The sequence below is a fragment of the Cheilinus undulatus genome, linkage group 13, assembly GCF_018320785.1.
Source record: "Cheilinus undulatus linkage group 13, ASM1832078v1, whole genome shotgun sequence".
Classification (NCBI taxonomy): Eukaryota; Metazoa; Chordata; class Actinopteri; order Labriformes; family Labridae; genus Cheilinus; species Cheilinus undulatus.
Window position 1 is genome coordinate 46006013 of NC_054877.1, and position 16811 is coordinate 46022823.

Sequence of the window (16811 nt, forward strand, 5' to 3'; positions counted from 1 at the left end):
TTGTCTCGTTGCCTTGCATTCATTGTGGATCGAGTTCATGATAGTTGGTACAAATTGCGCTGTGACTGTGGCTGTGCTGCAGACATTAATTGGTGCATTATGTTGGAATGAACTTCCTAATGAAGCTCCAGTTTGACCGTGTGCACCAGGGGGCCGTTCTTTCAGAGGAGAGCTTTGTCATGGTTTACTTTAAATGGTTGCAAACTGAGCTTCCCTTTGATGACTAATATGCAACACAGACTCTACAAACTAATTACAGCCTGCTGCTGCTTCACTGTGGTACCATCTGAGTAATCCTGTGCATATTTACTCTCTTTTATAATTGGCCTATTGTATGTAAACTACTGTACTCACAGTGCTGTCTGAGGCATAATTGCAGCATCTCGTGGTTGAGAGTTATAAACTAGTGACCGCTAAAGGTCAAAGAAAGAGCAAGTGGAGGAAGTCTCTGACAGTGATACTGTATATGTACCTCCCTCTGTGTATGGCTCTGAGTATGCTGAGCTCTCAGGGGAAACTGTGTCTGACTGCTGTTATTTTGTTCACAGAGAATGCATACATAATGTGCTAATATTCAACGCCTCTTGTTTTGCCAACAAATGTATGCAGATGAGCCGGATCTGTACCTCCCTGCTGCTATTTGCATAATCTTCACCTACCTTGGGGTTCCGCTGTGGCAGGATTGGAGGAATGAAATGATTATCAGCTACTTGAAATGGATGAATTTTCCCAGACTCATCTCTCTCTCTGTCACTGTGTTCGCTTGAGCAGTGGAACTGAAATGAGGTCTTTACTGCCCGGCGTTCGTCCGGACAGCTGGGGAACAGGGTGCACTACAAGTCCAGTAATTTAAATGTCACTCAGCTCCACAGTGACCATGAACAGGCGGGTCACAGACACTCCTTAGAGGATAAGACAGGATGCAGCTGCTGGATACAAACAAGTGTTGTGTACATCCAGAGCCTGATATGGCTTATTTTTCTGTCAGACTATTAAAAACTCATCAGTGAGTCTCGCTGGCCGAGGACGCGGTGACACGTTCCATCGTTACCACGAACATGAGCTCTGTCGATTGTTTTTCTTCCTGATTGAAATGCACAAACAGATTAAAAAATACAGAGTCAAGTGTCTGATCTACAGCCAAAAAATAATCACAAACAAATATGCTACATATTTTTCATGGTGTTATTTTGTAGAACTTCAGTTTTCAGATGTTTTCTTTAAAATAAACTGAAGCAAAATATTTGACCATACAGAATATTTGGGTCAGGTTTTTAGAGATTTATTTGATCCTGGAGCCCAATGAAGAAAGACAGCAATGGACCAGGCTGGAAATAATAAACAAGAAAAGAACACACAATAATCTATCTGTAGAATATTCAACTTAAATGGAAATCAGGGCTGTCAGAGTTAATGGATTAATCATGATTAACCCTTAGAGCCCATGTGGCACCTTTGTAAATTGCTTGGTAACTTTTGAACCGTAAGTCAAAGACACTAACTTGTTTTTTCTGTGAAAGCTCTGTGTTGTGCCTTTCTAATCATGTCTTTCATGGATTTTTAGCTCTTACAGAACATTTTCTAGTGAGCCTGGAACTTGGCTAACTCCCCGCGGTCTCTGAGGACGGCGTTGTCATACATAACAAGAAGTGATCATTTTAGAAAAATAATAATAACTTTTGAACCATGAGTCATAGACACTCTTTTTTTCCTCTGAAAGCTGCCTATTTTTTCGTTTGCTACCCATAGCCTTTAAGGATGCCAGTTTAGTGAGCCCAGAACTTTGGTGACATTTCAGGGTCTTTAAAGATTAGGGGCGCGTTCACACCAGAGCTGTTTGGTCCGCTTTAAAAGAACTCTGGTCCGTTTTCCAGGATAGTCCGGTTTGTTTGGAGTGGTGTGAAAGCTTACACAAACTCTGGTGTGGACCAAACAAGCAGACTCTGGTCCGCTTGTAAACAGGGGGTCTCAGTCCGTTTCCAAACGAACCCTGGTGTAGTTCGTCATCTGCCTTCCCCTCTTATTCAGTTATAATGCTATTAAATACACTTTTTCATATTTTTTGGCCATTTTACAACTTCTTTTTGCTTCTTTTTCCCCATTTTTTCCATTTTTATCCCATATTTACCCTTTCTAATATTTTTTGTCCATTTAAGCTACTTTTCATTATTAAATATCCCTTTTTTCCAATTCTTTTTGTTCATTTTTGCCACGTTTTTTTTGCCACTTTTTCCCAAGTTTTGCCCTTTTTTTTTGGTTTTTTTTTTACAATTTTTTGCCACTTTTTGTCAATTAAAGCGACCTTTTGCCATTACATACCACTTGTTTCCTCTTTTTTGCCCATTTTTGCCACTCTTGACTGCTTTTTGCCCATTCAAGTCACTTTCCACTCATTTTTTGTCACTTCTCACAAATTTTTGCTACTTTCTGATTATTTTATTTCCACTTTTTCTCCCCATTTTCACCCCTTTTTTTTTGCTGCTTTTTGACCATTTTTGCCACATTTAACCTATTTTTATTGCTACTTCAAACTGTTTTTGGCTCTTTTCACCTCTTAGATTGTGGCTCTTGCAAAGGTATTTTCAACAATTTGGCTCTTTGGTTGAGTAACACTGCTCTGTAGCATAGTCCCTATAGTAACTATAAGTCTATCCATTTTGCTCCATGCACAGCAGAGGTTAACAAAGCAAATCACCTTTTTTCTGGTTTATGGTTCTGTGCCTCCTCTGAAGCTCTGTGGCGCCCCCCAGGGGAGGCCCGCCTCAGACTTTGAAAACCACTGGTCCAGCCTAAATAAGCAAGGCCTTCCCTAAAAAGGAGAGTACTTGGCATCGCATATTAAATTAGGAATCTTTCATAACAAATTGTAGAGATTTTTTTATGTGTGTGTTTTGGTTAGATGTTCGATGGCTGACAGCAACTTACAGCAACAGCCAAAACAATTTTACAAGGAAGGAAAGGCTGCAAATTTAGAAGCTGTGCCAGTTTTGAAACACTTGAAAATGTCTAAATAAATGCAATGACAGTAGGGTTCTGCAAATAAACTAATACCTGCATCAAAGAGCCAAAGCAAACAAACAACAACCATGTTTTGTTAACATGTGGAGTCAAAAACACGCAGTGAATGCACCACGGCAGAGCATGCACCCTCCCTTCCAAATGAAGTCAGCTTGTGGACCAACAGTGTCGATCCAAAATGGAAACCCACTTTGGGTCCAGTTTGCAGGGACAGCACAGCTGGTAACACAACCCTAACATATAGCACCATCTTATTAACTTACAAATGTGTTGCTAAGTTTCCTCTCCCCGTCAACCACAGAGAAACTACCCGCTCTCATTTGGAGTCTTGCTTCTGGCCCAGAAGTCCAATATTTAGCCTCTTTTAAACTCTGATCTCTGCCAGCTCCTGAGAACATTCTCTGCCATATGCACTGGTTTCACTGGCTGTCAGCAGCTGTCTGGAGCTGGAAGAACTCGTCAGTAAGTCTGCTGCTCCCTGCTGCTGTGTGAACTATCAAAGAGAGCTGAGAGACTCCAACAAACCAGTCATTTTTAAGCAAAGCAATATGATGAAAAACTGTATCATTTCAGTTGTTTGATGCAGCTTTTAAAACGACATTATCATGAACAGTGTCTGTTGAAACAGCTCAATAATCATGGCATAACAGTGACTGTTTAAAGGTCATAGATACTGATGATCCTGGAGTCTAACATCAGAAACACATTAAACTGGGATATCATTGAAGTAAACAGGATATAATAAAACTATTACTAAGGGAGGAGATATACTTGTAGACACGAAAACACAAAATCTGTGGAGAGTCTTCCCTCTTTGTCTCATGTCATTCTGATAGTAACCCCCCCTCCCCTGGTATCTCCACCCACAGATCTCCACCACAGCGATGAGAGCGCACTGCTGCACTCATGCCTGCACACCCAGAAAAACTGCTTTACAGTGAAAAAGACACACAAAAACCAGCTGTTTAAGAAAGGCCATAAAAATCTGAAAAAGTAAAGTGTAAGGAAGATTTCATGGAAAGTCAAGAATGTGGGGAAAGAAATGTATTTGTGGTTTTATTTCATATCTTTAATTTTCCTTCTCAAGAGTATAGCGATTTTGACTTTTCATTTCATACTTTGACTTTTTCAACTCATAATTTGGACTTAATATATCATTTTTTTTTAAACTTTGAGGCTCCAAATTTTATAATTTAAGTCATATTTTGACCTTTTCAACTCCTTATTTTGGCTTTTTAATCCCATATTTTGTATTTTAAACTCATGATTTCAATTTTTTCTCATATTTTGACATTTTGAATTTTAAAGATTTACTTTTATATCACATTTTGACATTTTCAACTCCTAATTTTGGCTTTTTATTCCCATATTTTGACCTGTCCGACTCACAATTTAATATTTTAAATCATATATTGACTTCTAAAGTCATTATTTCAAATTTTGTTTCTCATATTTTGACATTTTAAATGAAAAGTTTTTCTTTTTAATATCATATTTTGAACTTTGAAACTCCAAATATTAAATTAAAGTCATATTTTTAACTTTTTAAGTCAACATTTTGAGTTCTAGCTCATATTTTGACAATTTAAACTCCTAATTTTGGCTTTTTAATCCCATATTTTAAACCATCAGACTCACAATTTAAAATCTTAAGTCATATCTTGACTTTAAACTCATGACTTCATTTTTTTTCTCATATTTTGACATTTTTAATTAGAAATTTTACTTTTTAATATCATATTTTGAACTTTAAAACTCCAAATATTAAATTAAAGTCATATTTTTAACTTTTTAAGTCAACATTTTGAATTCTAGCTCATATATTGACATTTTCAACTCCTAATATTGGCTTTTTAATCCCATATTTTGACCTATCAGACTCACAATTTAAACTCTTAAGTCATATATTGACTTTTAAACTCATTATTTCATTTTTTTCTTATATTTTAACATTTTAAATGAACATTTTTACTTATTTATATCATATTTTGAACTTTGAAACTCCCAATTTTAAATAAAAGTAATTTTTTTTAAACTTTTAAGTCATCATTTTGAATTCTAGCTCATATTTTGACATTTTCAACTCCTAATTTTGGCTTTTTAATCCCATATTTTGAACTATCAGACTCACAATTTTAAATTTTAAGTCATATATTGACATTCAAACTTATGATTTCAACTTTCTCCTCATATATTTGCTCTTTAAAACATTATTTTTCTATTTTAATACCATGTTCTGATCTTTTGAACCAGTAAGTTGGAATTTTTTCTCAGTTTTGGGCCTTTTAACTTATCATTTTTACTTCTCTACTTTTTTGAATTTGACAGTTATGGTTAGATGTTGACCCTGTTAGGCTCAGGTTAGACTGAGATCTAGAATCCGGCCCCTGATTGAGTTTGACACCTCTGATGTAGAGAAACCGAAATGTAATGTCCTCATTTGTGGACGTAGTGTCTCAGGAGGTTATGGCCATGGGAGACTGAGACGAAAGGTGGAGAAGGGGTATGACGTTTCACCTCAAAGTACAGGGGGCTTATCTGAAAACGTTACTGTATTGCTGATTCCTTATATTCACAGCATTCATGTCATGTCATTTTTCCCCACTAGAAAGCTCCGACTGGGCCGCTTTTTTAAATCCCTCCCTCCAACGCTGTGAAAGGTGGATTTATTCACTTCACCTTGATAACAAAAAGTCTCGTCTTTAGTGGCTAGTGTTAATTTCATAATGATCCTAACTCCCTGAAGTCAAGCAGCAGAATATGAGTGACAATGGGCAGACACTAAAGGCCAGTTTTTAGATGAATGAAGCACACAAAGGAAGTCAGACAAGTCCTGCTTTAACACTGGGCTTTTAAGATTAGTTAAATGGGCTGATTTGGACTAAAAGATGAAATATGAGGGGTATAACTCCTGCATACCACTGAATGTCTGAGGTGTGATGTGGCAGAGGCAGGAATAATGTATGTGGTAAAAGAAAAAAAGCTAGCTAAATTGCATCCTATTAAATCAGAGTAAGTTAGGAACCACTTTTATAGCGATCATGAACTTCCACTGACAGTTTGAACCTTTTCAGCTGTGTTTATATGAGGATGTTTTTATGGCTGTCTGTGCTCTCCTCCATAAACGGAAGCTGAAGTGTGTATTTACCTTGTAATGTATTCATCATTTCAGGGAGTTCAGCCACTGGAAGGTGAACAGCTTGGCAACAGAGAAGAGAGATTTCCTCAAAGCCCCGTTGCCCTTAGCGCCAGAGTTCCTACGCAACCTGCGGTTACTGGGGCGACGGCCGACCCTGCAGCAAATCAACGAAAACCTCATCAAGAAGTACGGGACCCACTTTCTGGTGTCTGCAACCCTGGGAGGTAAGAGGGGACATGCTGGTCTTTAATCTGGGGTTAAGAGGTCTCTGTTAATAGAGGAGCTGCTGTTTGAGGTCTCAGGGGACTTCAGCATCAAACACTCTGAGTTAAATCTCATGTAATTTTGGTGAAGAAGAAATACAGTAAAGTTGATGTCACTGTGGGAACTTAAAGGATTTTTTAGGATATTTTAAGTTGGGTGGTATGAGGTGCTTGGCTATAGTAGTGGCTTTAGCCTCCAGTGATTTCTGTGAAAGTTGCTCCTGTGGTTATTAGGAGCTCACAGAGATCCGCAGCATAGTGGCTATAAATGGAAATGTTTTATCCATGTACTTCAACCAGTTTAATGTAAAAAATGGGCCAAGAAAATATGTTGGCTCGCCTGTACTTGCCTGGTGCCTTAACCACTCGACTACCGACTCGCCACATAAAATAATGTTTTTAAAGAGCAAATATTTTGAGGAGAAGGTTGAAATCACAAGTTTGAAAAGTCAAAATAGAAGATCAAATTTGAAATCATGAGTTTAAAATTTTAAAATTGTGAGTCCGATGTGTCAAAATATGGAATTGAAAAGCCAAAATTAGGAGTTGAAAATGTCAAAATATGAGCTAGAATTCAAATTGTTCACTTAAAAAGTTAAAAAATAAGACTTCAATTTAAAATTGGGAGGTTCAAAGTTCAAAATACGATATAAAAAAATAAAAATTTTCATTTGAAATGTCAAATTATGAGAAAAAATTTTAAATCATGAGTTTAAAAGTCAAAATATGGGATTCAAAAACCAAAGTAAGGAGATGAAGACTTCAAAATATGACTTAAAATTTAAAACTGGGAACCTAAAAGTTAAAAATGTGATACGTAAAGTCCAAGTTATGAGTTGAAAAGGTAAAGTATGAAATTAAAAGTCAAAATCATAAGTTTGAGTTGTAATCTTGAAATCAAAATTTAAAATATGAAATAAAACACAAGTTCATTTCTTTCCCCACATTCTTGACTTTTTTTGAAATCTGTCTTTCACTTTACCTTTTCAGATTTTAATTACATAATAATTACAGTGGAGTAAATCTGCAGACCTCATACTGGTGGCCCAGTTATAATACAAATATGATATGATCTTGCAGGTTAGATAACATCTTTCCACGGCCGGATTTGGCCCCAGGCCTTGAGTTTGACACCCCTGTCTTAAAAGGGCCGTGACCGCAGGGCTGCATGTTAACTGTTTTTTTTTCTCTGGTGCTGAAGAAGTTGATAGTCTTGTAGCACAAAAACAAAAAAAAAGAAAAACAGAGCATAGGATGCAATGATTGTGTCCCTTCATTTCATCTGTCATATCTGTGGAGTGTCGCTACAACTAATATGGCTCTCATTGGTCTTACCTGACTTAGGTCGTTTTCACACCTGGTAGTTTGGAAGACCCGGTTTGGTTTGGAGCTCAAACTGCAACATTTTTTTAACTTTCCTGTGGTTTAGTTTGCATTCACACTGGTCAAACAAACCAAACTGTATGGATAACGTCTAACTGTTCACATTTACATCTGTGACGCTGTCGTCCTGAACAAAGAAGAAAAGGAGACGTAGAAGAAGACGGGTCCAGAACTCCATCTCCTTCCCATGGTCTTTTTTCGCACATAAACAATTAAACCAATTTTTTTCTGTCTTTGGGGTTTCTGCTTTTGCTTTGTGGCATTATGAGCGGCCTGTGAGGCAGCGAGCTGTTCAGAATGTCGTTCTTTACATGGGACGGATGAATCACAGAAGCCAACATGTGAGGACGGACAAAGACGCGTTGCCATGGTTACACAGACGCAGAGTGAGGTACTGACGTGTATTTGAGCACGTTAAAAGCATAACAGCTCTGGTGTGAATGCACCCATTGTGACCATTGTATTCTGACCTCATACTTAATGGATTTCCGACATCCTGCATCAAGTTCAACTTTTACTGAATGATCTTGGACTGAAGCGGCACATCCATTTACATCTTTAGCATCTCTACTGGAGATGGGAGTCTGCTTCGAGCTAGACCAATAGACATTGAGTCAAACTCTTCCAGGTTACAACATAATTTAAATGCTTGACTCTCTTTCTGACAGGATGGGGCCTTGTGGTTCCTGTGGTCCTGGTCCTGCTCTCAAATTCAGAGCAGAACAAGCAGAATTCAGTTCCCATTGTTTACATATTTACCTGCAGCACTGGCAGGTAGGTTAGGAATTCTGGGTGAAATAATTTTCAAAAACTCCTACCAGGAATACCGAACTCTGGGTTTAGACCATTTGGAGTTCAGACACTAACAAGGTGTGTCTTTAGAGAGGTTACACTCTGGAGTTTCTTCACAAACTGTCAGACTCACTGCAGCTACTACTGGAATTGAGTAATGCAACAAAAGTTTATTTTTTTTATTTATTTATTTTTTTTATATAGTTCAGTTTCAACTGAAAATTAGCATTTCTTTTACACCTGTTTAATGAGGAAAGGTCAGACTCTAAAAAGGTTGGCAGACGTTTTTCTTTGAAACATTGCTAATGACCCTGGAAATAAAAAGACATTATTACAGCTATTGAGAACGCCAAAATTTGAAATGATGAGAAATAATGGATCTTGGTGGATGTACATTAATAAGTTAGAGACTGAATATCTAACTGGATTATTTATATTGTTTGTTTGTAGTCTGATGAATGCAGCAGTTGTGGCCGCTGTGGAGGTTTTATCCTGAAATGGTTCAAGAATTCAGAGTTTTCTGCTGGTACATAAATAGCATGTTAAATTTACACAGTTGAGAAAAAATCCACAAGAGTACCTGGATGCAGCAGAGGACCTCTACTTCACTCCAGAAGTCAGACGATCACTCGCCATATTAGTAGAGGCAGGTCCGCCACATGAGGAAATACAAATAGACGAAAATATGTGAGTTTTCAGGTTAACAAGCACAGAAATTACATAACATTAATTTTAATGAATCGATTTATGATGCAAATTCATGTATCACTGAGCACAGACATAATATGTGACGGGAGATTGACCAGCTGGCCAGACGATGACGTTGCCGCCATGTTGCCAGAGGCAAGTCTGCTACGTCATTCGGTACAGTAGACGAGGATTGTGCAAGTTTTTGGAATAAAAAGCTCAAACGACAAGATTACATTGATTTTAATGAATCACTTATAATCAGTGATCCATATTAAAAAAGCAATTGACAATGAAACATAAATGCCGAATCCACTTTCTTGTATTTTCTCGGTTAAATGAAAAGATGTACTCTATAATTTAGAACAGGATAATTTTATATACCAGGGGTTTTCAAAGTGTGTGAGAGTGAGCCTCCCCTAAGAACTGATCCATTCAGTGGACCCCCACCCACAAAGAGGATTCAAATCTTTTAAAAAAAATGAAACAACAACATTTCAAACATTTAAGTCTAATCTTTAAACATTTTTCACATAAACATATTTTGGATATTTTGGTTTGCAAATATCTGTAAACATCTGCCTTTCCCTCTTATTCAGTTATAATGCCATTAAATACCCTTTTTCATTATTTTGGGCCATTTTACAACTTCTCTTTACTTTTTTTCCCCATTTTTTCCACTTTTATCCCATTTTTGCCCTTTTTAACCTTTTTGTCCATTTAGGCTACCGTTCATTATCAAATATCCCTTTTTTTTTTTTTCAAAAAGTTTTTGTGCTCATTTTTGCCATGTCTTTTTGCCACTTTTTCCCAAGTTTTGCCTTTTTTTTTTAATCATTTTTGGAAACTTTTGGTCAATTAAAGCGACCTTTTTTTTATTAAATACCACTTGTTTCCTTTTTTCCCAATTTTTGCCTTTTCTTTTTGCCATTTTTGTCCTTTTTCACAATTTTTTTGGCTCTTTTTGCCCATTTAGTGCCCTTTGCCAAAAAATACCACTTGTTTCCTCTTTTTTGCCCATTTAAGTCACTTTCCACTCATTTTTTGTCACTTCTCACAATTTTTTGCTACTTTCTGACAATTTTTTCTCCCCATTTTCACCCCTTTTTTGTGGCTTTTTGACCATTTTTGCCATCTTTAACCTATTTTTCTTGCTACTACAAGCTGTTTTTGGCCCTTTTACCTCTTAGATTGTGGCTCTTGCAAAGGTATTTTCAACAATTTGGCTCTTAGGCTGAGTAACACTGCTCTATAGCATAGTCCTCATAGTAACTATAAGTTTATCCATGTTGCTCCATGCACAGCAGAAGTTAACAAAGCAAATCACCTTTTTTTCTGGTTTTATAAGGTTCTGTGTCTCCCCTGAAGCTCTGTGGCGCCCCCCAGGGGAGGCCCGCCTCACACTTTGAAAACCACTGTTATATAAAATACACTTTCATAAATGTATAGATATTTGTTTTTCTTTTGAATATAAATATGTATGAATTATAAAGTATAATATCTAAAATATAACACATTTGTATATGATTGATACAGTACAGATATTTTTTTATTTATAGATGTGCATGTAATTGACATTTATTATATATGTATACCCATATATTAATATGAATCATGGAATATAAATAATTCATTAAAATCAATTTAATCTGATGGTTTGAGCTTTTTATTCCCAAAACTTGCACATTCCTTGTCACTGTATTGAATGACATAGCGACTTGCCTCTGGCAACATGGTGTCGACATCCAACCAGCCAGCCAATCTCCTGTCACATATTATGTCTGTGGTCAGTGATACATGAATTTGGATCATAAATCGATTCATTAAAAATAATGTTATGTAATCACTGTGCATGGTAGTCCGAAAAAACATGTATTTTTTGTCTACTTTGCTGTTCCTTCATGTGAAGCACTTTGGTCAACGAAAGTTGTTTTAAATGTGCTATATAAATAAACTTGAATTGAAATTGAATTCAATATTTGTATTTCCTCATGTGGTGGACCTGCCTCTACTAATATGGCGGTGACGCACGAAGAAAACAACAAAGAAGACGTTCGGTTCAAGTGACTTCCGGTATTAGAAGACGAGATACAGCGGCGCTCGTCTGACTTCCGGTGTGAAGTGGTGGTCCTCGGCTGCATCCAGGTCCCTCTCAAAATATCTGGGCCCTCAGAATTAAATGGGGTTTAACTAATTCAACCATCACTGCTCAATAACACCCGTACCCCATTCAGTGGGGGGTGAGAGGTTAAATTCAAACACTGACAGACAACCCTTTTCCTACCTGGCTAGTGCAGCTCTGCAGGAGTTTACATCTATTCTTGCAGCTCTTATCTATAATAAAAAATGTCAAGTGGAAGGCAGTGATTGCAAGAGTACCCCACCCTGCACCTGCATCATTTAAGCAGGTTTGTTTCCCTCAGGAATTTCCCACTCATACTGATGAACATAAGGCGCAGCTGCAACAGCCTTACAATGCAGAGAAAGGGATTAAAATGACCCATTTCTTAGCGCATATATCTTCTTATTGGATTTCTTTTTAACCTCCATCTCCGAGGGGAGAAGTAACTCACCAAACAGAATCAGCAGCGGTATCGATCGTGTGAGCTTCTCAAAATGAGACTGAGACCTGTGTTATGTTCAGTGTGTCGACCTCATGTTATTGATACACTGCTGATCCTGGTCATCACATAACAGCACAGATATATGAGAGCGCTTTTAAAGCTGACATTTTTTATATGGGGGCTTGTGGAAAATTGATAGTGAATATAAACACCTCAGCATCGAAGGATCCTTTTCATCACAGTCGGAGATTTACAGGCTCTCAGTCAAGCCCTGTAATAAAGAGTGAATGTATAAAATAGAAGGGGATACTTTCTCCCTTATAAGAGGTATAATGGACTTTAAAGGATGACAAAACACTATCATTTTAAAGTGATGTTGCCCATGCATCTTCTAAAGTAGGACAACCATTGACACTTCAGAACACTTCACATTGTTTCCCAACAGTCTCTCTGTTATTTTAGTGAAAGGTTTGCATCCACAGACACCTTCCTCTGGAGCCGCTCGTCGCTGAATGTACACGGCGAGTCATTTGCGTGGGAGACGGTGCAGAGATGAATTCAGCAGCAGACTGATAGTTAGACTCTATATGTAATTAACAGCCTCGGCTAAATGGGCACAGCTCGTCTGCATACTGATTAGACGGAGGCTGCACACATACACACGCTCTGTTTCTCCTTTGTTCTACTGTTTTGGTGTCTCTTTGTCTTGTCTTTTATGTCTGTAGACCCAGCAGAGTTTCTCTGAGCTATGAAAAATATTTTAGCAGAAATGTTAGAAATGTTGGCTGTAATAAAGTAAATTTATTGTCTTAAGGCCTGTATGTACTTTGTAATAATGGCTGTCAGTGGTATTATAACAAAGACGAAGCGATTGGGAATGACAACAACTCAGCCACAAAGTGGTAGGCCACGAAAATGACGGAGCGGGGTCAGCGGATGCTGAGAAGCATAGTGTGCAGAGGTCACCAACTTTCTGCAGTCAGTCACTACAGACCTCCAAACTTCATGTGGCCTTCAGATTAGCTCAAGAACAGTGGGTAGAGAGCTTCATGGAATGGGTTTCATACATCACCAAGTACAATGCAAAGCATCAGATGCAGTGGTGTAAAGCACACCGCCACTGGACTCTAGAGCAGTGGAGACGCGTTCTCTGGAGTGACCAATTGCACTTCTCCATCTGGCAATCTGATGGACGAGTCATGGTTTGGTGGTTGCCAGGAGAACGGTGGTTGTCTGACTGCATTGTGCCAAGTGTAAAGTTTGGTGGAGGGGGGATTATGGTGTGGGCTTGTCTTTCAGGAGCTGAGCTTGACCCCAACAGCTGAGCTTGACTGTGCACCAGTGCACAAAGCAAGGTCCATAAAGACATGGATGAGAGAGTTTGGTGTGGATGAACTTGACTGGCCTGCACAGAGTCCTGACCTCAACCTGATAGAACTAACCTGACACGTCAGATGGATGTGTTTCACACATCTATCTGGGAAAGCTCCAATAGGAAATGTTTGATAAAAGGCAGAGGATTTGAAAAAAACTCAGAGTGTGATTGGATGAACGTTCTGTCTGTCACATCTCTACGGGCCAATCAGAGCAACAAAACATGTGACGTAGCCGCTATTGAGCTGCGCATGCGCAGCTAGTGAGGAATAACGGGAAACATGGCAACTATAGATAGGTAAGTACTTGACTTTTGTTGTTTTTCAATAGAAGACAACTCACTGCTGTTCTTTGTTCTTCTTTTAACGAAGAAATGTCGTCAAGTTCTGATAAAACTGGCGCTTTATCAGCATCCACGCAAATGTCTTCTTCCATAACTACACCAGCTCTTGTTGCAGCTTGTTTACGTCACAACTACGCTGCACCTGAAAGTACTGCCCCTCATCGCTGATTGGTCCTGTCGCTTTCTAACCGGGCCCAAACGGTTCAGATGGCAGCTTTGCAAGATGGATTTGCCAGTGAGACACAAGGAAACGGGCGTATCCATCTGCTTTGCAAGGTTACGATAGAACACCTTGTGGCAAACCAGACGCTGTCTGGGCCAATCAGCTTCGCTTGAGGAGAGCAAGTCGGTAGTTATGGGCGGGGTTTAGTCGTACTGTGAGCTGAAAGCTACTTCTGCATTACTCGCAGTTAGCTTGGTGGAGTATAGTGGGAGTTTTATTACAACTGGACCACATTTCGAGCCACACTGTAAGTTCCTCTTGGCAGGGAAGACGCTTTTGTTCTTCTTCCGACCTGCCATGGTGTTTAATCCATTTGATAATCCACCATTCCTAAACTATGGTAGCGCTTCTGGTAGGTCCGATGTAGAGCTACGTCACGTTTTGTCACTCTGATTGGCCTGTGACGAACGCAATGGACAGAACATTCGTCAAATCACCTTCCCAGAATTTTTTTAAAAGTCCTGCCCTTCCCAAACACCTTGATAGCAAGCTTTGCCGCATGAATGTGAAATAATCATGCAATGGATACATAAAAAAGTCTGATATGTCAGGCTACTGAAGTTGTCCACGTAGATGTGTGCGATCAGTGATGAAATCCTACCAACCCCCAAATTGATTTGCCTTAAAACAAACTACAACAATTTAGAAAAGTATTGTCTGACTTGTGTTGATCTATAAAGGAAGAATGAGGCTCTTCACCAGACATAGCTCTCAGATATTAAAGAAAAGGGATTCAAGGTTGCTGAAAGGCCCCTCCATCCACCGGCTGATGAATATTTCTCCTTTTTCTCTTATGTAACACCTTACCTTTCAGTTCCTCTTAGCTGTGACAGTTTACTTTTAATTATTGTGAGCACAGGAGCTTTCCAAGAGTCCCTCCTTAATATGTCCAATAACCTGGTGCCCTAAAGTAATTTGTCTGTATTGATCTGTTGTGGCTCAAGGTTTGGACCTGATTCAGACGGCTTGTTCATCATGGAAAAAATGAAGTTTCAACTTAGAGCAGCACTTTAGAAGTGCAATGACAAACTTGTCATTGTGTTTCTCCTGTAGACTGATGCACATTTGTCATCTTTGCTCTTTTAATCCTGTCATATCACCACTTTGGCAGAACTTTATACTGTTGGCGTAGAAGTCTTAGGTCTTTTGCACCAGATGTAACAAGGTGTGACTAATACAGTGTTTTAACTGTTATATTACAAATTTATACATGGCATGCATGAATGGTTTAGCAAGAACTCCTCGGGCTATGCGACTACATGGACACATCCTAAAGTGTGTTTCGTAATGCATAAATTTCACACTTGATTCATGACACACTTTAAAGGAGGACGCTAAATATAGGATGATGTACAAAAGCAGAAATGGAGTGAGTTTGGAGGAGCATGCTCAGTGTATGAACTGGATGGCATGCTCTGTCACAGTAACACCCCTATATTGTTTTTTTTTTTTTTTTACTTTAAGACAACAAGACAACAGAGCAGGTGAACTCTAACAGGAGGTCAGAAAGAGGAACGAACAGCAAATTAAACAATAGACTGACTGCAGATTTCAAATACTATAACTACATCACCATTTACACCAGGGGTGTCAAACTCAATCACAGCAGGGGCCAGATTCTGGATTTAGGTCTAACCTGAGAGCCTAACAGGGTCAACGTTTAACCATCATTTTCAATCTCATTTTTACAAAATATGAAAAAAACATCACTGATGATAAATCTTTTGGAAACTCAAAAAAGTAAAAGTGATAAGTTTAAAGGCTCATCTCTGAGATAAAAAATCCAACTTACTAGTTTAAAAGATCAGAACACAACATTAAAAATAGAAAAACAATGTTTTAAAGAGCAAATATATGAGGAGAAAGTTGAAATCATAAGTTTGAAAGGTCAAAATATAAGATCAAATTTAAAATCACTGGATTAAAAGTAGAAAAATGACTTGAAATTTTTAACTGTGATTCTGACATTTCAAAATATGGGATAAAAAACAAAATTAGGGGTTGAAAATGTCAAAATATGAGCTAGAATTCAAAATTATGACTTCAAAGGTTAAAAATATGACTTAAAATTTAAAATTGGGAGTTTAAAAGGTCAGAATGTGATATGAAAAGTAAAAATTATTTATTTAAAATGTCAAAATATGAGAAAAAAGTGAAATCATCACCAAATTATGAGTTGCAAAGGTCAAAGTATGAAATAAAAGTAAATAATCATAAGTTTGAGTTGTAATCTTGAGAGGCAAAATTAAAAACATGAACTAAAAACACAAATTAATTTCTTTCGCCACATTCTTGACTTTTTATGAAATCTTTCTTACTTTACTTTTCAGATTTTTATGGAATCACACCTTATACTGGAGGAAATCTGCAGACCTCATACTGGTGGCCAGTTATAATACAAATATGATATGATCTAGCCGGCCAGATGTAATCATTCCACGGGCCGGATTTGGCCCCTGGGCCTTGAGTTTGACACCCCTGGTTTACACTATGCTGTGCTTACACTATGCTAGGTATTGCTACATGCTACTACTACTACTAATAATGGTAATATACTAAGAAGAAGAAGACGAAGAATATTCTTCTTATTACTGTATATGTTTTTCTGTTATTTTCAATATTTTATGTTTTTTAACCCTTTAAATGCCAGTTTATTCCATTTTCAATTCAGCAGAATGAGATATTTTCCATATTAAAAATGCTGAATGGATTTTTTGAATCATTATCAAAGATGGTCAGACGTCATGAATTACCACCAACATCACACAGAAAGATGGATGCCTATAGGAGACATTTTGACCCCTACTTTATATATTTATATTCATCATTACCTCCGCCATGGAGGTGGGTTTGTTTGGTTTTTTGTTTGTTCGTTTGTTAGCATCATAACTCAAAAAGTCATGGATGGATTTTCATGAAATTTTCAGGAAATGTCAGAAATGGAATAAGGAAGATCTGATTAGATTTTGGAAGTGATCCGGATCACCGTCTGGATCCAGGAATTTTTAAAGGATTCTTTTCTATT

General features: G+C 37.9%; 1 protein-coding gene across 1 annotated transcript in view; it reads left to right on the forward strand.

The window, feature by feature from the left end:
- The window catches only part of brinp2 (bone morphogenetic protein/retinoic acid inducible neural-specific 2), a 443650-nt gene that overhangs the window by 273453 nt on the left and 153386 nt on the right, over positions 1 to 16811 (forward strand). Inside the window, exon 3 of the mRNA XM_041803706.1 lies at positions 6191 to 6381. Within this exon, the coding sequence (XP_041659640.1) occupies positions 6191 to 6381 (191 nt within the window). The remainder of the gene's footprint in view (positions 1 to 6190; positions 6382 to 16811) is intronic.